This window comes from Lonchura striata, chromosome 16 (genome assembly GCF_046129695.1).
Source record: "Lonchura striata isolate bLonStr1 chromosome 16, bLonStr1.mat, whole genome shotgun sequence".
Classification (NCBI taxonomy): domain Eukaryota; kingdom Metazoa; phylum Chordata; class Aves; order Passeriformes; family Estrildidae; genus Lonchura; species Lonchura striata.
Genome location: NC_134618.1, coordinates 13,228,363 through 13,256,233, shown reverse-complemented (window position 1 = coordinate 13,256,233; position 27,871 = coordinate 13,228,363). Strand labels below are relative to the sequence as shown.

Here is a 27,871-nt window from a genome sequence, read left to right as displayed (position 1 = left end):
GATGCTGATTGCCTGGCTCAGAGTTGAATTGCTTGTGGCTTTCTTTTTTTCCAAATTTATACTTTGATCATTTAATACATTTCTTTAATTACTAAACCAGGGCATTCATTTATAACAAGCATCTGCTGGACCCCCTGTGCCTTCCCACCACCCCTGAGAGGCCCATGTCCCACCCTCATGCTTTCCTTGTCTGGAAGTGGCCAGAGATGGCTGCACCCACACACCCAACAGTTCACACTGAGAAGATACATTCCAAGAAACAACATAACACTCTTTTTTTTGGGATCTTTTCTGGAAAATACCCAGGGAGTGGGAGCAGGGGCTGAGCAGGCTGCCAGGCTCCACTCCAGGGCCCTCTGCAGCTCCTCCCCAGCACTCTGATTAAGTGAGATGTGGGGCTAAGTTCACAGCCTAATTTCTCCTTCACAATTAAAAATGCGTGCATCTGTCATGCTGCTGCTGATTAGTTTGTATTTTCTTGTGGCCTAGAAGGAATATGGCAGTGAATCACTTCGCCAGCAGCTGTCCTCCAACAGCTGAGGGAAGTTCAATATTTGATTTAAGCTAATAAAAAGTCTGGGATAGGGCGGATGTTTACAAACTGGACGTGATAAAGCATCCAGATCAGCTGCATCACAACCTGGCAAGTGGAGACACTGGGGACCCTGCTGAAAATTTAGGTTTTGTCTGGAGCTTCCCCAGCTGTCTGAGAAGGTGGGCAGGGACAGGGAGTGGAGGGTCCCTGCTCTGGACTCTGGGTGCATCCAACAGCCCCAGTGAGCTGGGGAAGCCTCCTCCTGTCCAGCTTTGTCATTGTAGAGCTCTCAGTGCATTAAATATGTCCCTTTGGCTCTTCTGGGAGAGTTGCAGTCAAGCCATAATGTTTAAAAATCTTTTAATCTTCATAAATCATTTCTTCCAGCAGTCTGGTAAGTTTAGTAGCTGCTCTCTGAATTCCCACTAGTTATTGACTCCTTCCCTTTGAGATGAGCTGCCTACAAATGAATGCAATGAAGAAAACCTACTTTGTGATTTAGTTCTTATCTGACTGCTTCTCCAAATCAGATTGATCTGCTGTTGTTATGCTGCTGGTTTGGACTTGCTGTCCAGGGTTCTGTGTGTCTCTGTTGGCATAGCACCTTGAAATGGTTATTATCCCCAAGCCATATTATTTCTAAGGTAAATTATGGCATATTTCCCACTTGGGTTTTCAATTTTCCTCATCCCTTTATATTATTTATCTCTTGCCTAAAAGGTTTTTCCAGCCTTTTCCTGAAGTAAAATGTGTTGGAGTCTTTGCTATTCTTTTCTTCTGACTTTTATAGAGGTATTATACTTTTAAAATGCTCTTATACCCATCTAGTTAAACAGGCTCTTAGGGTGCTATTGCCTTGGTGTTATAAATAAAAATATTTACATTGTGAGGGTGACCAAAGCTTGCCACAGTGTGATGGGTTGATCCAGGTGCCCACCAAAACCACAGGGGATTGAGCTTTGAGGGGATTCTCACTCTTCCAGCGTGGGTTACTCTGTGATTCCATAGGAGTCTGTGTGAACAGGAGGCTGAACAGAGGCTTGACCCTCAAATCCAGGACTGGTAGCTCCTGTAAGAATAGACATGATTTTTAATGTCATTTTAAATTAAGTAATTCTTATATCTGGTTTAGAATAGCCTAGTGGTTCCCATCTAAAGGTCATTTTCATACAAAGAAAGCTAATAAATATACAGAACAGTTGGGGTAGTTTGTAATCAAAAGTGTTCAGTCAGTCTTGGGGTGTTTTGCAGACTTTGTGCCAGCACCTCTCCTCAATAACCTCTCTAAGGTCGTGTTTTCTAATTCTTCCCCAAGCAACTCCTGGCTCCAGCCTGCTGCTGTCCTTGTGCCTCCTTCAGTTGCAGTAGGGAAAAGTCTTCCCCAGGTGTCTGCAAATTTACAATTCCCTGATGTTTCCTCATCAAACTTGGTGATCATTTCATTTTCTCTCTTCCCTTGCCTGTCCAGACACTCCAGTTTGGGCTGGGACTGGCGTTTCCTGCAGTGTTTAATGAGTGTGTTTCATTCTCCTGTGCCAGGTCCCAGGCTTGTATTAAAACCCTTTTCACCCTATTTCAGTGTCTCTTCCTTAAATAATGTCACATCATCCCTGGCCCTGCACAGCAAGAAGCTGAAACTTTTTCAGTTTCTGCTGAGCTCTGGGGCCAGGGAAATTTTGAACTGTTTGCTTGTTTGTTGGCAAAATGGAACTTCTGCTGTGCTGAACCCTTAGACTGTATTTTTAAATTTATTTGTTTGCTTGCATTTCAGTGCAGTTAGCCTCCAAAGCTGAATGTTTTGCTTTTCATTGTAATAAACTGCTGCTTGCTGTTTGTCTCTGGTTTGGATGTGGCACTCAAAAGACTCATTTCACATGTGGTGAGAAGTTGAGAGACTCCAGAGGGTTTTAATGAATATTTGCTTGAAATGACATGAGTAAGTTTGTAGGAAAGTTGGTTTTATTTGTTTACATTGTTTAAATTATTTGTCATCAGTGACTATTTTTTGGGCTTTCTGCTAAGCAGAGAAAGGCTGATCGCAGCCTAGCAGAGTGTTGAAAAATCAAGGATGTGGGAAGTAATAGCATTCATGTATTATGTGTGGCTTCTCTTAACTGTCTCCTAAATACCCATTTGGTTTAAAATCCTTTTTCATAAACAAAACTCTGTAAAAGATCCTTTTTTGAGTCAAGTTCCTGTTTCCCTTCAGATTATGCCAAGATAACCAAAGGTATTTCTACTCTGGTTTGAGATTCTTTACATTTCAAATTTCCCTTTTAAAAAGTAGAAATGCTGCACTGAGATCTTTTCTCATGGAAATTCAAGAGGTTTTCTTGATGTTTTCCCACAGCATTTTGGAAGGCTTCCCAACCCAACCCTGGACCCCAGAAATTCAGCAGAACATTTTCTATGAAGTTAGCTTGAAACACACACTCCTTTCAGGAGCTATGGAGCTAAACCTCCTCTTCAAAGTTAAGCTGGGCAAAACTGGGTGGGTTTTATTTCACTCTGCACTTACAGCAGTGGAGTGGAGGCACAGTTCTGGCTGGACCATGGGATGAAAATTTGGGCTGGCTCCTCTAGTGGCATTCTCTGTAATAAACCTGATTTTTCTTGTGCATGTAGACTTCAGGCTCTTTGGGACAGGACTGTCTCATGGTATGTGATGCTGACAGGACAGAGCAAGGCCAAACACTTATAATTCCTTCTCCATGCCGTGGAAATCACGGTGCTATAATGTGATTCTATTTTTGGGGGGGAGGGAGGCCTTGCTAAACTTCCAAAATTACATCCTAGACTTAATTTCCTTTTGTTTTTTTTTCCCCCCTGTATCTTGAAGGCTCAGCTGTCTCAGGTTCTGGAAGAAGTGGGAAACTACAAGCAAAGAGCAGAGATGGTAAGTGTTCAATTTCTGCCTTCTTTTTTTCCCCTCTGGTTGTTTTATAGAGCAGTAATGTGCAAAGTTCAGTTCATTTAAACAGTGGATCAGTTCCAAATATTCAGAAATGAAAAGCAAATAAACATTGCAAAAGTTGTGTTGCTGCTGCCAGTCTTGGCACTCCCTGTCTCCGTACTCACCTGGAAAAAGTGTTGGATGAGGTCTAGTGGTCTGTCTTCCTTTTTTTGGTAATTCTTTTTCTCTTGAGCAGTTCTAGATCAGAAGCAAACATTTAATTTCATACTGAATTAACTCCTTTCTTTGGGGGCCTTTGCTTCAGTCTCAAGTGTTCAAAGGACAGGCAGATGAGATACAAGAGAATTACCACAAACTATTTTTTATAATATCTGTTAATTTTCTGCTGGGTTCGTCTATTTTATTGGCACTTCCCTCAAGGACCAAAAATAATAAAATGACACAAAACCAGGTAGGAGGGAGGTTTATATTCAGTTTCATGACTTGAATATGATTTTTTATACTCAGGAATAAATGAGGTGTCAGTGTAAGCTATTTTATGAACTGATATTTTTGCTAATGGATGAACTGTGGGATTCCTGCAACTTTTTCTAGTCACAAGGAAAACTTGAGCAGTATCCAAGTTGCAGAGATTCATTCTGTAGATGTGATTAATTTTATTACTAATATAAAAACAAGCCTACAGCACTGGCTAGTAAGTTGGTGCTAAACAGACATCTGTTCTAAAATCCGAATCATAAACTAGAGTGCCAACATGGGTCTTTTTAACTTGTGCTGCGTTCTAGTAGGGCACTGAAGGGCAGGATGAGGTGCCCCTACTGTGCTATTAATGGGTTGCCATACATCTGTGAGGATCCTTTTTTAAATTTGTGCCTCTTGCTGTTTCAACATCAGATTTTCCATCATGAGAGCATTAATTGATTCCAGTTCTGGGGTGGTCTCATGTTGTGGGCAAACATTTTTGTATGCCCAGCTGCTTTCTTTGGTGACACAGGCCACATCTGATACTTCCAAAGAAAACGGAATTAATCCTGTTTACCATCTGATCTCATTATGTGCTGCCTTGTAACAGTTTCAAATTCTGTGCAATCAATTTTGTGTTGTGCTCACTGGATATATCAGAGGAAAAACTTGCTGTTGTGTTTTAAATGTAATGATGTTATGGAGCTGTATTTTCTTAACATTTAAAAGTTTTTCTTTTGGGCTCATTAAGCCAGGTTCTTGAGTTGTTTGCCTTCAAAAATTTGTTGTATTAAGTGGGCTAGCAGAGGGCTAGAGAAGCTGGAACTTCAGTGTTAAAGCATCGATTGGTGTTGTGCATCCATCAGCAGAGGATAAAGCTACAGTCAGTGTTCAGTGCCTATTCCCAAGGGTTTCTCAGTGGAAAACTGCTGGTCTTGTGATCTTCCAGTAACTCTTACATCAACCTCCCATAAACAGGCTGTTTTCTGTGGTACTTTAACCATGGATTGCAGATTGTGAGGTGTGGGCTTTTTTCAGCGGGTTGAATTTATTCAATAAATACAGGAGAATTGATTCATACAGAGGTAAAGAGATTTTTTTCCCCATCTTTTCCCTTTTTGAGGGAAAACCTGACAGTATAGCTTCTTTTCACTAATGTTTCTTCTGCATTCCCAGTCAAAATCTCCCTGGAAGGGAAATTTGTTGTCCCTTTGTGTCCTCTGCAGTGTTTGTGGTGACTGAGGTCTGTCCCCTTTGGATGGGGCTGTTCCCTAGCTGCCTGCCACAGGCTCCTGTGGATATGCCACCAGCCCCACTCTGCTCCTGCCATCCAGCAAAATGCACTTTATGTGGTTTTTCCCCCCCTCTCCAGATCAGTGTCTCACGTGGATGACCTGATTTTTAACTCCTTTAAATTTGACACTTCAGCAAAATTATTTGCCTGGTTGGGTAGCTGGCCTCTCACCTTCCTTTTCATCCCTTTCACCTGTGAGCCTCCAGTCCCAGTTTGATGTTGAGCTGGGAATGCTGAATGCTCTGGGTGCTGACAGATGTGGATATTGCTTTTCATCAGCTCTTCTGCAAACATGCCAATGGCTCCAAGTGCAATGGAACAAACGCCTCTCAGGTGCAGTCTGGTGAGTCCTTTGGGCTGCTCCTGGGACTAACCTCAGTGCAGGTGACATCTCAGCTGCCACCCTGAGGAACTCTGATGGCTCTGCCACCCTCCCTGGGGCACTGGAAATGAAGAGCTGGGCTCTGGCTCCAGAGCCCTGGCTGATAACACCTCGCTGAGAGAACCAAGGACTTCTTTCTATCAGTGGGGGCATCTCTGGTGCCCTGGTAAATGAGTCATTCTTTACACAGTAATATTTAAAAGTACAACACTCGTGGGATAAGCCTGATGGGATTGTGGCCTCAATACAACAATATCTGCACATTCAGCCCCTCTCCTCAGAGGACAATCTCAGGGAATTTTGTCCCCAGGGACAGTGCAGGGGAAGGGTGGGTGGTGTGTGTGATAAGGAACCCTGTGCCAGGCCAGAGCACCAAGGTCCTGCTGGAGGAAAATGGGATGCCAGGGAGATGGAGTGGCTCTTCTGACTGCTCCAGTGCAGGGATTCTTTGCTTGTCAACTGAAAGTGAGCGTGCTACTGAAGGAACAACAAAAAAGGAAATTTAAATGTCTTCAGTTAATTGCAGTTGACAAGACAAAGGCAGTTTGACTTTCCAGTATTAATTAGCAAACCCATACTAATTAGCTTGTATAAGCACAATTCATGCCTCTTTCCCTAAATGCAATTAATACTGCAATTGAAGACATCTCTGGGCTGTGCCTCTGTATCATTAATATACTTTGCCCTAATTACACACGGCCAGTAGTGGCTGGAGAAATAAGTTTGTGATTACAACCATAAAAAACCCTCTAATATTTTGTATCCTTCAGGGAACTTGAACCTAGAATTTATTTTTTGATTTAAGAAAAATTACTCTTATCATTGTGCTATGTAATTAACAATGAAACTTTGATTTTCCTCTCCCTCTAACCCTTCACTTATTTATTTTTCTTTTTTCCCCCACAGTTTAAGCATGCTCATACTGTAAGGGAACAGTGTGTGCCCATAAGACACATAAGAGCCACCATTCTTGATAGGGCTCAGGTCACCGAGCTGCCCTGGAGATCCATGGGGTTTTTCTGTCTTTTATTTGCTGAATGTTAGTTGCTTCCATTTTTTTGGTACAAATGTGCACTTTTCTGACAATTTGATCAGTACAGGAAGTTTTCTTTATTGGGGCTGGTGCTACAGTGTCTTTATTTGCAGGATGTGCAGGAGGTTGCTCAGAGTTCACACAGCTCCCTGATCTGTGGTCTCAGGATCTCATTTCTCATGGTATGTCAGTCTAGTGCTCTACTGGCCTAAAGCTGAGGGAGAGCTTCACTCACACCAAAATATTATTTGTGGAAAATACCTTTTGTTTGTTATATTGTTTTTCTTTCCCTCCCTGAGGGAGGAAAACAGAAGATGTGTTTGTTTTTGTAATTTTCGTTTGCCTTTTTCATATCCCTTTATAGACACGAGGAGATTGTTTGGCTCAAGCTTGCCATCCAAGCAACAGCTCTGATCTCTGATCTTACACTTTCTTCCAGTCTGGTTCTGTAGCAGGGGGCATTCATGTCAAGATTTTTTGTTCTCCGTCATTAATCCCTGAGGGAAGTTGGCTTGGTATTAAAAAAGCATCACCTGTATTTTCATTACCCTGAGGTGCTCTGGGTATCTTTTGGCTTTCATCTTCAAAAGACAGCTTGGCCCGTGTGGGCTCTGAAATCTATAGATTGCTCTTTGGAACAAATTAAATTTCACCCTCCAGCAGATTGAAAAGGATGGCTATAAGAATCAGAGGAAATGCTTAGCAGGGTGGGAGGTAAAGAAGATTTGAAGTCCAAGAATGCAGCCATCACCAAATGAATGGCATAAATTGAGTGTCCTTACAGAGGGAATAAAGACACCTTAAAAATTAATATAATCAACACCCTTTGCCTTGAGGAAAAGTGTTGGTTAACCCTTTGCAGGGAAGAGGAGACCTTTATTTAAGAGCAGCAAGTCAGCAATAGTTAGAGCCAATCATGTGTTCAGTCTGATGAAATCATAATGTTTAGGATTAACTTATATGTCAGTGACTGTGTACACTGATGGTTATCAGGAGTAGAAATGGAGACAGAAAGGAGAGGACATGAAGGAAATAGAGAATACTGAGCTTAATGTAGTTAGGAGTTAGCTGTTAACTGGAAGGCAACATGCAACAGTCATTACCTATGTTTTTAATTTACAGGTGACACCAATGATAGTAGGAAAAAACATGAACTTTAGTATAGAAAGACCTGCCCTGGATTACTGGCCAATAGAGCTAATTTAATTCTTGTTTAACAGTTATTGAACAGAAAACAAGAAATACAACAGACCGAGAACAAGAACAAAAGTGGTGTTCATTAGTGGAAATGTAAATTCTCTGTGTTTTCTGTAAGAGGGAAGCAGTTAAATGTGGGATTAGAGGGCTGAACCACAGTAGTTATAAATAAAAATGAAGCTTTGCTGGAACATCTTTAGAAACAACAGGTTGGGAGGAGCAGGAGACAACTGACTGGTGCAGGAAGTCTCCATCTATCAAAAGTGTATTACATAATTTCTGAATTGATTTAGCAGGTGACAGCAAATCTCCTTCCCATGTGACAGATTTTATCCTAACACTTTATGTGAGACCAGCAAAGCCAAGACAGATGAGCAGCGTGGCACTCAGCTGAGCAGCAGGGTGAATAGTTTTAGTAAGGCAATCTTAGAGAAATATCCACTTCTCAAATCAGATTGAAAAGCATGAACCTGGTTATAAAGAGACAGCACAAGAAGCTAATCCAGAATGAGATGATATAGTAACAGAAGACTGGAAGAGGACTTTTAGATCATAAAGTCCACTCCTTCAGTAACTGAGGCAAATGCAGCATATATCTCAGTTCATAAATTTATCAAGCTTGTCTTGAAACAGCTTTGGTTGTTTGTACCATTACTGTCATGGAAAGGCTGCTCTGATATCTGAAATATTCCCAGTTCCAACTGAAAATATATGTGCAGTTAATATCCATCTTTTTCTTGTGCTAATATTCTCCTTAAACTACAGTGACTGTTCTTCCTCCCTCATATTTATGCCGTGACATATTTATAGAGAACAATTGTTCTCTCCCAGCCTTTCATTTGTCTAGGTTAAACAAATCAAGCTCTTGCAGCCCTCTCTTAAAACAGGCTCTTCAGTTTCCTCATGAATCTTGCAGCTTGCTTTAAATTTCTTCCTCTTTCCATCTCTCCTTTGAAGATGAGTCATCAGTGTGGTCACATCATTCCAGGTGATGTTCCAGCAGTAGCTTTTGCAAAAGTGTCTTCCACGGGATCATGGAGTACAGGCAGGAACCTCTTCCCCTTCTGTGGTGGAAGAGCTGAGCTGTATCCAGGTCATCACCCAATTCCAGCCACACGGTGCTGGTGTTCGTCCTGGGATCAGCTCATCTGCCCCCCTCTGTCCTCCTCTCGAGTTTCTGGCTGAGGAAGGCTCAGTTTGTAGGAGCTGTTTTGGGACTTGCACTCTGACATTTCAATTCTGTGCTGTTCCTTCAGTTTTTACGTAGTTTCCTCTTTCTGATCAGTTTATGCTCCTCTGCGGTAAAGCCTCTGTGCTCTCAGTAATTGTGTTTGTGCATTTGTATTTTTAGACCAAAGATCTTCATTGAATTTTGTTTGTTTTGAATGTGTCTGAGACCTCTTTTTTCTCTATCAGGTAGCTTTAGTTTTACTTCAGCAGAGCCATTTGTTGCTTGTTTACTTCCCAGTGTTTATATAATTTTTCACTTTATCGTGTGATCCTGTAAATTCTGAATTATGAGTTGTTGGAAGAGGGGGATGATTGTGCAGGAATCATTGATGCCCTATTTTGAGTCTTCCCCCTGTTTTAACTATGGAGTTTCGGTTATGAAAGTGGAGGGAAGCCTAGAACACAGGGATGGGAGTACACTTGTCCTTTCCCTTTCTCTAGCAGAGAGCTCTCAGTGCCTGCTGTAAACAACCACATTAAAACTGGTCCCTGCTATTCCCCACGGGGTAGGAATATAGTGAGCTCTGAGGTACACAGACAAGGTTATTTTTTTCTCCCTCTCTTAGCCTGGGGGATGATGAACAGTCTCAGTTGGTGTATTGCACCTGCTGTGTGTTCCCTCTTGGAAAATTCATGTTCAACACACGTGGCACCATCAGAAGCATCTGTTGCACGTGACTGTGGGCAAGGCAGGGAGTGTGGAGGAAGCCTTGGGATCCTGGTGGATGAGAGCTGACAAACTGCTGTAAGCTGGAGAGGTGATCAGCCTTACACCTCTGCACGTTTCTATCTCAATGCTGTTTTAATTAGGTGAGAAGGAGAGATGTAGTGAGTCAATTCTCGTGGTTTATCTCTGTTTTAAAAATCTAGCCGGGCACATGGGATCAAATAGCACATTCCCTTCAAATTAAAAAGAAATAAACGGTCTGTTTAAAAGTCCCATTACACAAATGAACCTGCTGTTGGATCCATTAACATGCAGGTTTTATGGGACATGGCAGCACGTTTGGTTCAGCAGGATTGTTTTCATTTGCTCTTCCAAGGCAATAAGAGCTGACACTGGGTTAGGATTGTCAGGAGGAAGAAATGTGGCTGCCTGAAGGGGAGAGCTGCTTTCCTGCTGCCCTTCCCTATGGGATAGGTGCTGCCAGACTGGGGGTAAATGGTCTGACCCAGACCTGAAGAGCAATTCCAGCTCAGATGGGACTCATGGACATTGCCCATCATTTGGGGTGGCCTCCATGCCACAGGTGTACCCCTAAAACCTGGGCTGTACTGACAGGCATGATGATAACAGGAACAAGAGAGGGAGAAGTGGGGAGGGTTTTTTTCTCAGTTGTTGAGCAGAAAAGTGAGTAGTTACCCTGTTTAGAAGGTGCTGCAGCTGGAGTTGTACTTGTCAGTGTCACTGTTGTCACTAAAATCTGAGTTACACTGAGCTACTTGGTTAAATGAGAACAGGATAGGGATACTATCAGAAGCTTTATTATACTAGGCACAGCCTGAAGACATAAAAAGGCTATTTAATAGACATACAGGAATTGTGCTTTTCCAGGCTTCATTTATCTCTACAGAACCTATAAGAAGTTTATGGGCTACCTCAGACTCACTTGGTTCAATTTAGCTGAGCTAAAATTTCCTGGAGAATGCAGGGGCTCTACATATGTTCAGCACTTTGAGAAAACCAGGTGAGAGGTCTGTGGTACCTCTAGAATTCTGTCATTTCTGCTCCTTTATTCTGCCTTCCTAAAAGGCAGCTTGGAGAAGCTGTAGAAGGAACATCAAGTGCCAGTACATGTCCAGAGAGGGAAAGGAAGACTTGGGGCTGTTGAACAATTGTGTTAGGGTGAGACAGAATAATAACTGATTTACAGCTTCCTTGTGACAAGGATGGAGACCAGTTTCCTCCTGCTTTCCCAACTCTGAGAAGCTGTGCCTGCGTCAGGAGAGGACCATCCTGAGAGAGCTGATGCAAGAGATCCAATTCTGTAAGCACAGCTTGTTCTGAACATGCAGGGGGCTGTGAAGCTCTCCAGCTATGGGATCTGGGGGGGCCACAGAGGGCATGTTCAGAGGATGTGCCTGCAGATCAAAGGTTGCTGGATACTTCTCTTCTTGCCTGGGGCTGGCTTTGTGTATACAAAAAGGGAGATAAAGGCTTAAAAGAAAGTTTAAATTTCAAGACTTAGTCCTTACACTGACAGCCTAATCAGCTTGTTACATCATTTGATTTTATTCTTTTTGTGTCTGTGTCCTTAGAAGAGCTTGTTCCCAGTGTTTCTTGCCTTTGGCTGGTGGTTGCTGGGGGTAGGCAGTAGCTATGGCAGGCTGGGGTCTGTCAGGGCAGCAGAGTCCTCCAGCAGGAGCTGTAAAACCCAATTTATCCACAGAGACAAAGAGATCATAGAGCAGAATTTTTCCGATGACCTCTTGGTAAATAATGAATGGCAGAGCCCTGCCTCTTTGGAATTGCTTAATTGAGGCTGACAACTCTTTGTTGTATTACAGGATCTGGCTTGTCAGGAGAATTTTAACTTATTTATGAATATTTCATTAACCTCTAAAGACTGGCTGTACAAAATCTAGCTCCTGCCAGGCCCTGTCCTGTTAATGCTGTGTTCAGTGCTAATGTCATCACTGCACATCCAGTACACCTTTCTTCTGAGCTGGGCCTCAGAGTTTATTGTTGGTGGCAGCAAGAACATGTTCACCAAAGGTTAAGATGCCAGGTTTGTGCTTTGGCACCAGAGTCGAACATATGGTATTTGAGAGGGAGTTGCTGTTTGCCTTTCACTCTGTGACTGCTGCTGGCAACTGAAGGACCCTGCAGGCATCATCCCAGAGGCTGAAATGGGCAGAGCAGTCTTGGCAGGGCCCTGTGACCTTTGGGTTTTGGCACCAGGAGAGAGATTTCTCACTTTTTATACATTAAAAGCCCACTGCTTTTTGTCACAGGCTAATCTGAGGATGGGTCATTTAGCTGGAAAATACTCAACCTGCTCTACTTAACCTGTTCTTTGGGCAGGGTTTGGGGAGCAAGGCTCCTTCAAGGCTCTGCAGCTTCCTTTAAAGCAGCTGGGAGGCCCTGTCAGGAGAGCTGCTGCTTTCACAGAGCTGGGCCCCTTGCCCCATCCTCACATTTCCCAACTCTGGGAGCTCAGAGAGCAGCTTTAGCAGGCAGCTCTGCTAGCCCCTGTCAAGATGTGCCAGCAAAGAGTGCTCCCAGCTGTAGTGAACTGCAGAATTGGTCTGGAGCTGCAGCAGGAGCGAGAGAGCTGTTCTAAAAGCATAGGCTGTGTGTTGTTCCATGTGAGCAAGAGAAAGAAGATTAAGTTCAAGCACTCAGTGAAGGCTCCTTTGCTCTCTTTATTAAGCAGGATTGATTCCACTGTATTTATGTTAGAAAACAAAGAAACAAAAATGGATGTTGGATTCCTCTTTCCCCTTTGATCTTCCTAGGTGCTTGGTAACTGCATAGATTCTTCTCTGACTGCTTATTATGTGACGATTTTTCAACAAGAAAACTGATGGGGGAAGTGAGAGGTGGGATTACAAGCTCCTGTTTGATGAGAATTCTTGACTGAATGCTCAGGAAACTCCTCGAGGCTATATTTTCAGGAAACAAACTGTATTCAAACTCTGTACGGAGGAGGTATGACATCTCTGCAGATTTATTTGTTGCTTTGCCTGTAAATTACAGCTGCTAGAAGAATCGATTCTAGCAAAATATGCCTATTCCTGCATGAAAGAAGTGATCTGTGTGATGCTCTTCTCAAAAGCAGACACTCCATTGTGCCAGCACCACAGCTACACTGGGCAGGGATGTGGCACATCCAGTCTGGCACGGTGACAGGTTCCCTAAACAGGCTCTTATTCTGTGTTTTGCTGCTCTAACCAGGAGTAATGGGTAGGAGGTGTCAGCCAGTTAAGGCTAATTACTCCAGAGTTGCCTTCTCTCTGTGGACACCAGCTGTTTTGTTCTCCCTAGCTGGGAGGAGCTTTCGGTAGTAATTAAAGGAAACAGTCATCTACATGCCTGGTGGAAGTGGTGGAGCGAGGCTGATAACAGCATAGAGCTCTGAGCTGAATGAACATGGAAATTAGGTGATCCTTCTTCAGAATGAGCTGTTAGAGCAAAGAGAGGGGTTTTGGATGTGGAGCTGTCAAAGGTGTTTTGCTGTCAAGCAGTGGCAGTGAGGTCTCACAGCAGTGCCTGCGAGCGTGGGCAGGACAGGCTGAGAGGAAAAGATTCCTTGTCTGCTCCTTTCTTGGACTGAGAGTTGAAATGTGTAATTATACTTGAATAAACTCATGGGTTTAATTTAACATCTTCAGTTCCTTTGCTCGGTGTGTCTTTTGTACAAGATGTTTGTTCTTCTTCCCCATGAACTTTCTGGGTTTGTTAATTTTGAGCTCTGAGCCAGCTTCCATCCATCTAGTAGTGCTTATTTCCAAAATCACATCCTGCACCTATCCCAATTACTAGAAAGAAATAAATACAGCACCAAGGAAGGTGGGTGGGTAGGGATGATTGGCATCTGGTTGTGTTGGGATGTGAGAACACTTGAGAGGGGCAGGAGTGATGGAGCAAAGGTGTGTTGTAGGTGTTGGGGAAGAGCTTGTTGGATGGGCTGTGCAGGAGGAATTTGGGGCTTTGGGGGTGTGATGCGATGGTGATTCCTTCTTCACATGCTTGTAACTGGGCAGACAGCTCAGGTTTGGGCCATTTTGGGACCCATGTGGCATTGGCCTTATTTTGCAGAACAAGCTGCAAAATACCTGCCATAGCCTGTCCTACTGTGATTAGGTGTGGAAACCATAGAGTGGCTGGTTTAAATAGGGTGTCTGTGCATTTGTCCTCTTGTTCCTTTGCAGCAGGGCTGAATTCAGCTCGCTGAGCCTGTCTGGAGTTTCCCCAAGTTGTGCTGGTGCCACACAAAGTGGAGGGAAGGTGTTGGAAGGGAAGCTGCAGGCTGCGGGCACAGTGGGAATCAGAGGGGAGAGAGGTGAATGCTCGTTAAGGCTCCCTTGGGGTAGATGAATTAGTTAATGACTATGCTGTGCTTTGAAAATGCAAATGCTGTGTCAGAGCTAAGTCTGATTATAATAATCAATCTTCCTTTGGAGAGGGTGCTGGGTATGAGGAAGGGGGAGAGTGATGAGACTGGGGCTGAATTTTTAGATCACAGATCTGCATTTCTCTGCTGTTCTTAAGGAACCTAATGTTGCTTGAGAGGTCAGCAGAGCTGAGGAGGGACAAAAGGTGGGTTTGGGGAGGAATCATCCTGGCAAGCACCAGTGGGCCTTGGCAGGCTGAAGTTAATTTTGTAATTTTGTCCCTTACAGTTTGCCCTGCCTGGAAAGGGAGATGTTGTCATCTGCTCCCGTGTGTGAGCTACCCCTGCTAATGGGAAAGATAGAAACTGCCTCATAAGCAGGGTCCTCCAGGGATGGGGGAGAGGGGAGGGTGGCTGCTGCAGACCTCCAGCCCTGACAGCTCCTTCTCCCTTGGCACTCCATTCGTTTGTAGCAAGCGTTCCTAGTAATTACACCTCTTAATTTAGGAGAGCGAGTGGGAGAAAGGAATATAAATTTGTGTATTAACTTTAGAGATTGGAAATAGGGCAAGTGAACCTTCTCTCTGGGAGATTATATTTGGAAATGAAATAGAATGACATTTGGTATAAACTTGAAAAATTGCTCTCTTTTTACTGCAACAGGAGGAGAAAAGCCACAATCCAGACTGTATTGGAGAGAAGCAGAAGTCAGCATATGTCCATTTCCCAGTGTGTGTGTATCTACAATAATATATATGCATGAGTACATTTTTAGGAAAGTGTTTGCTGAGAGGTTGCTCCTAGCCCTGACTTCTCAGTGATAAAAGCACAGCAAGTTTGTTACAGATGGTGGAGCCCCTAGAGACTGGTGACTGTGATCCAGCCAGCCTTCATCTTCCAAGAGAAAAAAAATACATATTTTTTTCTTCAGCCAAGTGGGAGATGGGTAGTTCCAAACCACTTTTTGTTGAATATCTGATTTTCTTTGGCTTTATTGCTTTTGTTTCACAATGGCATCAAGGATTAATTTTCCCAAGAAAATATGCCAACTAATCCTGGGCTGCGTAGCCTGTTTCTAAATGGCAGGCAATATTTTGTTTTAGAAGTATTGTCCTACTTTTTGAAGAAGAGTAAAGTTCACTAGGAAATCTGGTGAGGCTTAGTTCTCCCTGTGTGTGCTTCCCTGCAGATGTTTTTGGGGAACAGCCTCTGAAATGCCAGTGGGATGGGCATATGGAAGAGGTGGTGGTGCTTTTGCTGAGCAGAATGATCTCTGAAGTGGTCAGCATGGTGTCTTACTAGTCTGTGGTATTGCTGGGCACCCAAATTAAACTCACTGGTGTTTCATATATACTGATTTTTGATGCCAGATTTATAAGCTTGTAGAGAGCACCAAGCTTGCTGTGCTGCCTTATGGGAAGAGGCAGAGAAGCTCCTTACTCTGCTACATCCAATGGAGAGAAGCACAAATGGCACCACTGTCATGTCAAGGTCCTGCTTTGCCTGTTTTCAAACCCCAGTGTACAGGTCACACCCGGGGTCCCATGTCTCTGTTCTTGTCTATTTTAGTGCACACTCTTCCTTTCCAAGTCTGCTTGGTGTTCATACATTTTAAATATTTATGTACCGAAATAGCTCCTTGAATTGTGTTGAGGCTTGTAGTCCAACACAACCTCTCAATTCACCTTTCCATGCTGGCTCCATGCAATTCAGTTCCCATTTATCGCTGCTGTTCAAAATCAGCTCTTTTGCTGAGGAAGGCCTTTCAAAGGATGTTGCATCAGCCCATTGTTAAATAAACCTTTAGACATTTATAATGGATTCAGCATTTCCTGCTTTTTACAATTCCAAAAATGCTGAATGACGTGCAGACACACTTCATCAGGATAAGATTGCTGTATCAGCCCCTCACTAAAATGCACTCATTATTCAAATAATAACTGTATGTCTCCAGCATGTGTTCTGTGAAATGTGTGCACATGATGTGGGCGAGTAAACCAGCCCCTCCCCTCCTTTTTTTTTCAACATGCAAATCCTACTTTGGCAGTGAGTTGAATACTTTAGATTTTGAGTCCTTTATTACCCAAAATGAGTCAGTCACCTGAACAGAGATTCGGTCATTGTTTTGGTCAGTGTGCTTAAAATTTTCAGAAGTTTGTTTAAATGTGGTTTTCAAGGCTGACTGATCTGACCTGTGCTAAGCCTCACTCTGAAAATGGGATGTGGACAGCAGTGGTCAGTGGGAGGCTCTGGGAAAGCTTTTCTCCATCAATGCTGAAACCTGCTGGAGTTGAGTGTGAGGAACAACAGGTCCATGGCATTGTAGACTCGGGGTGTTTGCTTGGAAGGGACAAATATGGGTCAGAAATGACAAATGCCAGTATACCAAGAAAATCAACTCTCTAAAGTTCTGCTTCGTCTAGCTGTCAGGAGATGAATTCATAATTTTGTTTTTCCTGTCATCTCCTATGTCTTTAAAAAATTGCTACAGAAAAGAGAAGCAGTGAGGAACATATTTCTTACCCTGCTGTGGGTGTTTGCTGTGTCATTAACACTTGGAGGAGAACCTTCTTGGAATCTTGTCCAGGCAGGTTTAAAAGTAAGGCTGAAAGAAGAATGATATTTCATATAATTAAATACTAGATGAAAATGCATCCATGTTCTTCCTTCCTCTCTTTCTCCTTTGGTAAATAATGATGGGAGTACTTATTTTGGAAAAATTATTTGCACTTCATCTTTTGGGGCACTTGTATATTTTTGACAATGACCATTCTAAAATTAGGCTATATTCTGTATGTGTCCTGATCACTTTTTATTGAGAGTAATAAAGCTGTGCTGGAATTCATGTTTAAGAATTGAAAGAGATAAAATAATTCAGGATAAATGGGATTATTTTAGGTTGAGAACAAGGGGCACCAGTATATTTTGAGATGAAAACATCCTCCAAATATTAAATACCTGTTCATGTGTTTTATTCAACCATGGACTCTGATATTACTCATTTTTCTGCCTTATCATAAAAACCTTAGGTAACTTTAAAAACTATTAAAATAACAGCTTGGTTTTTGGGTTTGTTTTGGGTTTTTTTTTTTGTTTTTGTTTTTTTTTTGAGTTGCTTATGTGTTCTGTAGGGTGGAAATATCACTGGGGGGTTCTGATATAATCCCTGAAGCTGATGATGTAGGTCCTTAGGTCCCTCTTGTGCAGCTTTCAGGACAAGAGGTGCAATGCTGTATTTTCACAACAATGTTCCCTCTCTGCTCCCAATGCCAGTTAAAAGATCAAGGCTGACCTGGGTCGTTTGGTATGGAGTGGGGGAATACAGCAGTGAGCTGTAATTTGAGCAGCCCTTTTCCCCTCTCTGCTTGGTAATGACTTCTACTAGTTTAATGTATTCAAAGCATTAAAAGTTTAACTCAGCCAGTCACATAAAATTATTGATAAAAATTGGAAGAGTTTAGCTAGGAATAGTGAGTTGGTTCAAAAAGCATAAAATGCCTGCTGGAAGTGGCATCTGCTGAACATGAGACCAGGACTGGAAATTAATTTAGGAAGAGGAATGTGATGGGAATTAGGCAGAAAAAGTAGCAGGAGGGGTTTGGCTCTTCCTTTCCTTATCCTTTCTTGAGTCTTGGTACTTGTACTGAGAGGACAAGTGGACAGGAAGGGACAAACTGGCCCTGTGGTGAATTATTTCATGCTCATCATCCATTCCCAGAGCTATCATGAGGCTATGTCAAAGGGAATGGTCTTGGAAAGCTCCTCATCTCTTGGGCTTTGTCAACAGATTCCTGATTTTTTGCCATTCTCTTCATTGTTGTTTTGTCTTGCTGCTTGTACTCTATTGCCTTCAGAAAAGCAGAATTGAGTCCCAGGAGTAAGCCATTCCATCTCATCTAAATTAACTATTTTTGTCCTGGAAAAGACATTAATAATGTAATAATAAATAGCACTTTTAATATCTGAATATGTTAATATATTCAGTGAGATTGGCAGTAAGGGAGTTTTTCTAATGATTGGCAGTAAAGGGATGTTTTCCTAATGACTGCTAGGGATGAAACCTGGAAACAGTACATTTTGAATGTAGTATTTAATACCTTAATTGTTTTACTTTCTTATTTCATAAACAATTAGCGAGCTCTGAATGGCTCCTGGGGCACAAAATTGTGTTTTGTACTGAGCTTTAAACTCTCCAGTAGTTTTAATCCTAGTTCGGGGCAGCAGGTCTGTGTCAACATCTCACTCCTCGAGCCAGTTTCATCTGTAGCGATATCACTGTGTCCTCCTGTCCCTTGTCACCTAGGGCACGCCATGTTTTCAGTCCAGGGAGTCTTGGTGCTTGCAAATTGAGAGGACATAAAAATGAGATGAAATGCCCTTACAGCCCATGTGCCCTTTCCTCCTCCTTCTCCTTCAGCAGCTTATTCTTAGAAACCCAGCAGAATCTCATCCTGCTGCTGCTGAGTGTACCTGGCACTAATTTGTCACTGCTGTGCATCAAGTGAGATGCTTCTCACAAGCTTCCCTCAAGCTTGTGTGTGTTCACTCTCCTGTCTCCCTTTCCTGTCACACTCTGTTTTTCCCCTCTCTGTGCAGCCACCACAAGAGCTCTCAGATCACAACAGCAGATTCCTCGCCCATCTGTGAGGAATGTCCCCCTTGTCCCCCAGAATGTGGCTGTGATTTATCAGTGTGGGTCAGCAGCCACATGGACTCCAGACTGAGCCCTCTTAGCCAGTGATAAACAACTCACCAGCTCCTCCATCTTCAAAAGCTGCCCTCACTCATGCCAGAAAGCATCCTCAAACTCCTGACAGCAAACACATCCAGGCTTCAGCAGACATGGGAAACAGGAAGCATAATGAGTGTTTTCCTGCTAGAAGTAGGTTGGAATTGAAGCATACTCCTCATCCCAGTACCTTTTATTCACATTCCTGGAATTATCTGGTGTGCTTGCTTTATCCCCAGCCATCTGTGATGGGCTGAGCTGGGAGAGATAAGCTCAGTAATCAGAAAATTGAGGGAAGCATTTCTGGCTGTGATAATCTTATCAGGCAGCTAATATGCATTAACATTTGTACAGCCTGATGATGCAGGTGGGCCTTTGCTTATTTTTTATTCCTAGATGTTTCTTGACAGGCAGGGGGAAAGATGCAGGGCTTTTTGGGGTGTCAGGAGGAATTAGGTTAAAACATATTTTCGTGCTTTCTTCTGCTCTCTTCCTTTGGTGTCAGAAGGGTGTAGGAGCATTATCCAACCATCTATTTTCTGCCCTTTCCTGCCAACAGCACTGCCATGCTCTGCCTGTCTCTTCTGGTAAGTATGGAAGGGCAAAGAGGCAGCGTGTCTGAACTTCAGTTCTGTCTAAGCAATATGACTGTCTGTGACAAGATGCTCCTTTTCTTGTAAAATTGGAGACTTTCTGCAAAAAGCTTGCAGAAGTTTGCCCTTGCAGTGTGATTTTGCTCTACAAGTCTAATCTATGCTGTTGCAGGGAATGGTGTATTAATGGATTATTTCCCTGATGCTGAGCACTGAACTCTCTGTGGTCATAAGTTTTGCATTTATAATTAAGGCTGGATTGCCTGGTTTTTTTTTCCTCCTGGGTGAAAAAATATCATTTCAGCCAACAGATTTATGAGGGGAATTAGTCGACAGGTGGTAAAAAAGACAGATGACAAAAGGAAGTCCAGAATCTCAAGGATGAGTGGGTAAAGAAGGTCTAAGCTGGGAGAAGGTGTTGGAGCAGAAGTTTGAGTATCCTCTAGGTAGTTTGTCTCTGCTTACACTTCATAATAAATCCATTTTCTGAGGGGTTTAGAAACAGGTAACACATGGAGTTTATCAATCTGTGCATTGTCATGGTCTCTGAATTAGGGATCCAGACTGCTACAAGTCAGGGAGCCTGGGAATTGTAGGGTCTGAGTAAGAAGTTCTCATGTCTATAGAGTGTTGAAATACTTTCTTGTGAGTGCCTATCCGAACAAAGCCAGAGGCAGAAAATATTCATAATTATTTGTTTGTTCAGCCAGAGTTACCTGAGCAGCTAGAGCTAGAAGTGTATACTGGAAAGTGCTGGAAATATTCCTCAGTCTTTTGGATCCAATGTATGTGTCTCAGAGCTGTTGTGGACAAGGCAGGATAATCCTGTGGTTCGTTTCTTCTGGGGGAGGAATTGAGTGAGGTTGAACTATCAATACTAAACCTCAGGTCCCAGCGAGCTCCTAATGCCACACAGGGTCTTCTGCATCCCATTATCCATGGGGGAAAACAGGGGAAATACCTGAAAGAGAAGCAGAAGCTTTGCTAGTAACATTCAACTTTCTGTGCCTCATTTGTTGTGGAGAAAATGTCTGGAAAGGCGAAAGGAATTGCAAAGGGAAGGAGAATTAAGTGAGGTTTTGACATTAAACACAAGAGAAGTTGTGTTTTCAGATCTGTATCCTGAGAAGTCTGACCTGTGCAGAACCTCATGATTTCCTGCTCCCTTTGCTGTGCGTGTGTGCCCTTAGCAGTGCTGCAGGAACTAATGCCTTTTGTCTCCTGCAGCTGGAGGTGGAGATGAAGGTCCTGAAGTCTCAGCAGTGCACGGCTGAGCAGAGCACTGTCATCACCAAGGAGGAGGTGGACACACTCAGGTAGGCAAAGCAAGGGGAAGGCTGAGCAGATTCTCCCCTTTTTGGTGGAACTATGGAGAAGGGCAATGCCTGGGGTAGTGTCACTGCCTGCTGTGGTTTTTGTCATCTCCTGGTGGAGCAGCAGGTACAGGGGCTCACCGTGCTATTGTGCATGCAGAAGTTTGTGTACAGACTGCCTGTGTCCATAGGCTGCCTGCTGCTCAGGCAACGGGGTGATGATCAGAATATATTTTCCTTGTATTCCTGAAGTAGGATGTTCTTTTTCTGAGCACAAGTTTTACTTTCTCATCAGCTTTTATGGATGTGAGAACCCCATGAAGCATTAGCAGAAACACTCAGCCCATGATATGTCCTGCATTTAGATACTTCATAAGCTTTGCTGTCTTTTTGGGAGGCTTCAGGCTCTTTTCTTCTGATGTCTGGGGTCTTTTGCTGTCAGCTAATTCATAAACCTGGCTCCTGCATCACTAGTCCCCCTCTTGACTTCTTTTCCTGTGGAAATAGCATTGCTGTTTATTTGTTATTTTGACCAAATCTCGACTGTAAATACAAGATCTGTTGGCATGTGTGTGAAGAGGTTTAGAATCCAGCTTTTGTACTGCTGATGCATGTGTAGCACAGGAGATAAAAGAAGGATGTTTCCCCTTGTGCATTGCTGGAGATGGCAGAAGGGTACCTGTTGTGATTCAGTGAAAGAGAAGTTACAAAACAGCATTTCAGCAGAGGATACATGAGCATTTACAAAAGCTACAGTGAAGCTAAACAACCTTTCCATGTATTTAATAAAGCATTTATAGATTCCATTGCAAAGCAGGTGACACAATAAATACCCAGCACAAAAAAGTTCATCTGTTTCTGAGTGCTTAATAAAGTTCCTTTTATTTAAGTTGGGCAAATCAGGTCCTCACAGGCTGAGTATTTTATTCTCAGCTGATGTAAGACTTTGGCTGGACTTTCACTTCTTAATTCTTTTATATTTTCAGCTCCATCACAATAAAGTGTGACTGCCTCATAGGACTGAAAGCAAGGTTTTGCAGCAAGCAGAATTGTGCAGAAAGCAGAAATTACTGGCCTGTGTGTTATGGCTTTGCTCTTGTGCTTTGCCTCTGGAGCTTGTTTTACAGCTTTGAAAGCCCAGTTCCATAGCAGGAGGGAGGTGTTTGAAAATAACACGTTCAACTAAGCTATTCCAATACCTTTTAGAGTTGTACACCTAATCTTGGGGACTTGTTCCTATAGTTCCTCAAGGTGCTGTAATAGTTCTGGAGGCCCAAGACATACATCTCCTTTTTTTATTCTATCATATGTTTGAGTTCTGCTAAAGGACAGAATGCTATGACTTCCCTTTTTCAGGGAGATAAACCTGTCTTCATCAACTTTTGCCTTTTGTGGTTTTTTTTTAGCTCATTCAGGCTCTTCCTGTGCTAAGGCACAGTGGACCCTCTGAAACCTGAGGTTTGCACTGCTGCAGGAGTATTCAGCACCTCCTTGGCAGCATTAACTTGTCACTCCTGATTAATAATGTGCCTGTGTATCAGTAAAGCCAGCAGTCTGTTTGCTGTCTTCTGGGACCTGCAGGTTTGCAGAGTTTTTCTACAGTGCCTCCCCAGTCTCTCTCTGCCTGGCTGGGGTTGCTGCAGCACCCTTTCATCTGGGAGATGTTCAGGCTCTTTATTTTCCCCTCCAAGACTCATTGTTTGGTGTTCAGCTTCCCTGACAGCATTTGCTGTCTATTGCCTGAGCAGCTTCAGGGACAGCATGTGTAGGGCTGGACTGCCACATAGTCCAACCATGCCGTGGTGTGGCAGTGGGGATGGAGATGTCTGCCTCTGCCCTGAGTGAAAATCTATTTCCTGGACAGGGATAAGTGGAGCTCACAAAAATCTGCTTGTAATGGGATCGTGGTGTTGGATTCAGCTCAATAGTAGCCCTAAAGCTCCTAAGTGATGTTTTCCCCTCCTTGTTTTTAAGGAATTTCTTTGATTACTCATTCTCTCATTCTCTCATTCTCATTCTCTCCTCCTTCCATGAAATGGTGTCAAACCTTTCACACAATGTCCCAAACCCAGCCCAGTTCCCAGTGTGGTGGTTGATGGTGTAGAGCTGTTTTCCAGTGATGGGCCATACTCTGAAGGCTGTTTCAGCAGAGGCCAAGCTTCTGCAGTTGTTTCATGTTGATATTTTGGGTTTTATTATCTCTCTTGCTCCTGAAGCTGTGGGTGCATAGCAGCCACAATTCCATATTCTAATTCCAGACTGGTTTTTTCTGTAATTTTTTACTGAACCACTTTTTATTCTCATGGCTGATTTAAATATTTGTCCCAGGCTCTGATGCTGGTTATTTAGTTACAGAGCTATTCCACAAAGCTTGGATTTGTTTGATTTTGATCATTCTTTTCAGTGCTCAGCTTTAACAGTATATGAATTGGTACAAGGTATTCTCTTTTTGCTGAAGCTTTCTTTGCTGTAGCACTGTAAACCAGTCCCTGCTCCTTTTTCCTTACTGCTGGCTTCTATTACTGCTTCAGACATCTCCTTGCGCTCTCAGGCACTCCACAACTGAGTGGAGAGAAATCTCAGAATTGACTCCATAAAGATTTTTTTCTTATGTTTCTAGACTTAAGCAGTCAATGAATATGGTTGGACTTTATTTTGCATTTTCTGGGCATTGTTCAAGAAACTGGGCCGAGTTCTTTCTTCACAGAAGAGAGTCCTTCTCAAAGGAGCACAGAATAAATCACTATATTCTCCCAGCCCCTTGGAGCTCAGGATGAATGTGCTGTGATCCACATCAGAACACGCCTCGTGGCTCAGCTGGATGTGTCCTCTCCCTACAGCAGCAGTGAACTGGGTGGGTGTGATTAAAGAACAGAAGGGGTTTAGAGGAGAATAGGGATCAGAATAGGAGGGGATTAGGTCTGCTGTGCTCATCCTCCTCCTGTGGGCCTCAACAGCAGCAGTTCACTCAATTTTATGTAGCTGCTAAGGAGAGAAAACACAAACTCCACTGTTACTTCTTCCTTCTACACGCCACTGCCAGAAACTAATTCTGAGAGAAAATGGGGAAGAATACAAACTTCCAAATTGGAAAGTGGGGGGAGAAATGCCACAGCTTATGAGAGAATTATTTCCATTTCTGTAGTTCATTGTAGTGTTTGAAATCCTGTAACCTACAGGATGGCCTGTCAACTCCTCTGGGCTGAGCCCAGCCTCCCCTGTTAGCTGCTGTCACAAAGGAATGTGAAAAATAGGAGAACCACTGAAGCCAGCAAGAGGAGTGTGCAGAACAGGAATGGGCTGTTGAGCCTCCAGACATCTCCATATAGACCCTGTGGTTAGGAGCTCACTTCTGAAAACAAAAGCAGGGGAAACATAAAGGAGGAAAAAAAATCCATATTAATCCTTTGAATCTGTATTTACCTCCTGTGAGTGAACGAGAGCTTTTAAGAAAAATACCTTTTGTCTCGTTTTTCTTTAGTATGGAAAGTAAATTTTCAGCCAGAAACTTGAAAGACTTTATCAGTTTTTCCTCCTTCTCTTGAGAGCAAAGTGCTATTTCGTCAGACCTTTTATAACTTTAAATGCGAAACTCTCTCCCAGCATCATCATTTCTGGAGAGACAATAAAAGCAGTGCTAATGCTGTCATTTCTCACACTTTTTGCTGCTCCCTCTGAAATAATATATGTTTATATTCTGCAGATCCTATGAAAAGAAACGGTGGTCAACCCATTGAGTTCCTGCACTGTAGGGTGCAGCATTTGGGCATTAGCACCTTTTAGAGGGAAGGTGATAACTGTGCAGAAACTGGTATTTCAGAATCTATAAATAAAATGAATATATTTTAAAAGAACTCCACTAAAGACTTAAGTGGCAACAGCTGAAGGACCTTTTCAACTGGAACAAATCTGAACTTTTTCTTTCTGCTGTCAAACTGCAACCCCAGTAAATCCTAAATGTTTTCTGTGGATTTAGTGACGGGGTAGAGTTACAGTAATTCAAAAGAAATTCAGGTCCTTGCCAATGCCCATTAGTCACACTTGCTGGAATTCTGTCTGCTCTGCTCCTAACACCATCTCAATGCCATCTGGATCCTTTAATAGCATCTTCCCAACACATAAGTTTTCTGCTCCATTCAGTGTTTCCCTGTTCTGCAATAGCTTTTCCACATGGCCTTGCCCCCTTGGCAGATGGGGCCTCTGTGAGACGTGTCCTCATCGGTGATATCCACAGGCAACCACATAACACAGCTGAGAGCATTAAAAACCAATAAAACGAGGATAAAAGGGTGATGGTGGGGGGAGTTTCCACTGGTTAATTCCACTGAAAAGCTCTGGACTCAGAGAGACTTTTGGAGTGCCTGGATGCTGTTGAAAATCCAACAGCTTGCCCCCTTTTCTCCTTTCTGAGGTAGGAGCAACCTTGTCTCATGATCTAAGATTTTCGACAGACTGAAAACACACAGTGGGATGTCTCCTGCTTCTCACAAGTGTCATTTCAGGAGACCTGAGGCTGTAGGTGGGGTTTTTACTCATTCCCTTGTCTGATTTGAGATAATGATGCAGTAGAGGCAATAAGAAGCTCGGTTTTAAAAGAGGGAAAATCCATGAGGCTGAGCAGATGCCAATGAATCTGTATTCTTGCACTAAATTTGATCTTGCGAAAGGCTGTGGAGGTGGCATCAATTTACCTTATGCCTGTGGAGCCTTCAACTCTTGGTTGAGCTGTCTGATACAGGAAAATCTAGACAGGTGAAGAGATCTTCATCAGAGATTAAATATTTTCATGTTTTCAAACCCCTGTATGGAGAAGTTCATGAATTCTCCAGAAATTAATTCAAATGATTTCTTTCTGTATCATGAAACTTGACAATGGTGTTGATATTTCAGAAAGTAACTGGTGTTTCTTCCTTCCTTGTGGTACAAGGCTGTTTTTAGAACAGACAGCAGCTTTTAAGGCCAGGTTGGATGGGGCTTGTAGGAATCTGATTTAGTGGAAGGTTTCCCTGCCCATGGTGGGGAGGCTGGAGCTGAATGATCTTTAAGGTCCCTTTTAACACAGACCATTCTGGGCCAAAAATTGAGCTGGTAGATGATTGTGCTGTGCCCAGGTGTTTCTGTACTCTGCTTTTCATGGTGCTCACACAGATTTATCTTGGGTTGTTCTCCCTACCTGAAGGTAACTCCAATATGTAACAAGTGGAAGATTGCAAACTGGTGATGAAATAGCATCACCTCTCTTGTGCAGGTGTTGCTGGAGAGAAAAGGCACAAGGAATGTGCACCAAGGCTGCCTTTGTGGATGCTGATGCATCCCAAAGCAGTACACAACCATCTCTATACGTGAATTTCATGAAAAAAAATATGTAAATGAAAAAAATCCAAATGCCAAGCCAGTAAATATTTTTCAATATTTGACTTCCATATTTTAACCACCAGCTGCAAATGCTTTGCTGTGTTTATATATAGATAGGATTTCCCTTGCTTCTCTCTCTTTGCCATTGGGAAGTGTTTCCCAGGGGGCTGGGAAGCAAAGCTGGAATAGCACAAACTGTTTGCTAATGGTTCTGAATGCTCTCCCACTGGAGATCCAGGACACTTAACAGTGTTAAAAATAATATATGAGAGAGATAAATGGTGAAAGCACTAATCAGTCCCAAAATCCTCTTGGCACGTAGGCTGCAGCAATGTTCTTGTTCCTCAGTGCAACAGGTTTTGTCTCTGAAGGAGACCCAGGGAGTGCCCCTGGTTCAATGGGCTGACCTTGCCCAGAGCATGGCAGGAAGCCCTACAGCCCTGCTTTGTGTCAGGACAGGAGGATGCCCCCATAGCTGGGACACTGGCAAGGAGCAGCCACTGGGGATGAGCCCAAGGCCATGCTCAGGGAGGAGAGGCTGTGACCCTCAGCTCAGGGGTGCTCCTGTGCCTGTTGCAGGTGGTTCTGGAGAAGAAAAGCCTCCAGGATGACCTGACTGTGGCCTTTCAGTACCTAAAGGGACTACAAGAGAGGGTCTTTTGACCATGGCATGCAGTGGCAGCACAAGAAGAAATGGCTTCAAACTGACACAGTCCAGGGCTAGAGGGGAAATTGGGAAGAAGTTCTTCCCTGTGAGGGTGAGGAGAGGATTGCCCAGAGAAGCTGAGGCTGCCCCATCCTTGGAAGTGTCCAAGGTTGGATGGGGCTTGGAGCAGCCTGGAATAGGGGAAGGTGTGCCTGTCATTGCGGAGTGAGGAACTAAATGATTTTTACTGTCCTTTCCACCACAAACCATTTCAGGATTCTGTGAATATCTGCTGCCTGACTGGGAGTGCCCCGAGCTTTAAATCATCTTGTGCTCAGCAGCGAGGCACAAAGGGCACAAACAGATTATTGAATCCTAAAATTGCAGGTGAAATAGCACAAAAATGTAATGGCTTGAATCTACCCTCATCACAGCTGCGTCTCAGGTCTTTGGGAAGTGTTTTCTGGCTGCTGCTGTGAGTGATTTTCAAAGGGCAACTGAGAGGCCTGATCTTAAACCTCCCCACAGAGTCAAGTTCTGCGGGCAGATAACAGCAGCATCACAGTGTTTGTGAGGCTGGATGGGGAGAAATTTGTTCCCAATTAAAATTCAGCATGTCAAGGATGGAGAAAGTACTGATGAGAGTCCTGTGTCTGGCTCTGACCTTTACCTTTCAGGAGCTGTTGCGCTGCTGTTCCTCAGAGAAGAGTGTTGCTCTCCTCGCGGCCTGTTCTGCAATCCATTTAGAAATGCATCATTAAAAGCATTAATTCCACTTTGAATTTCCATTTTTCCTGACCTTTTCAGTCTCCTGCTGCAGCATCCTCCTTTCCCACTAGCTTGGTGTCTCTTCTGAAAGTTATTGATGATATTTTTTTAATGGCCTGGACAGTGCTAAAGCTGTTCCTCGGCATTTTAGAGGCTTCCAACAGCAGAAAAAAAGAGATTTTATAATATTTGAAAATTGCCAGCAGGGGTCAGGCTTACAAATAATTTAAGCAATCCAAGCTGCATATTTATAAGGGAGACATTTCTGTGCTGAACATGATGTAGATCAGCCTGCTTCTATGGAAAACTTTGGAACTGTTGCCAAATGAATAGGAAAGATGGCTTCTTCCTTGTACCTGAAAT

At 43.2% G+C, this 27,871-nt stretch overlaps 1 protein-coding gene across 4 annotated transcripts in view; it reads left to right on the top strand.

The window, feature by feature from the left end:
• MAD1L1 (mitotic arrest deficient 1 like 1) overlaps window positions 1-27,871 on the top strand; it is a 345,813-nt gene that overhangs the window by 164,908 nt on the left and 153,034 nt on the right. For all 4 annotated transcript variants that reach the window (XM_021539694.2, XM_021539693.3, XM_021539695.2 and 1 more), the window contains 2 exons: window positions 3,375-3,431; window positions 20,654-20,742. In XM_021539694.2, coding sequence (XP_021395369.1) covers window positions 3,375-3,431; window positions 20,654-20,742 — 146 coding nt within the window. The remainder of the gene's footprint in view (window positions 1-3,374; window positions 3,432-20,653; window positions 20,743-27,871) is intronic.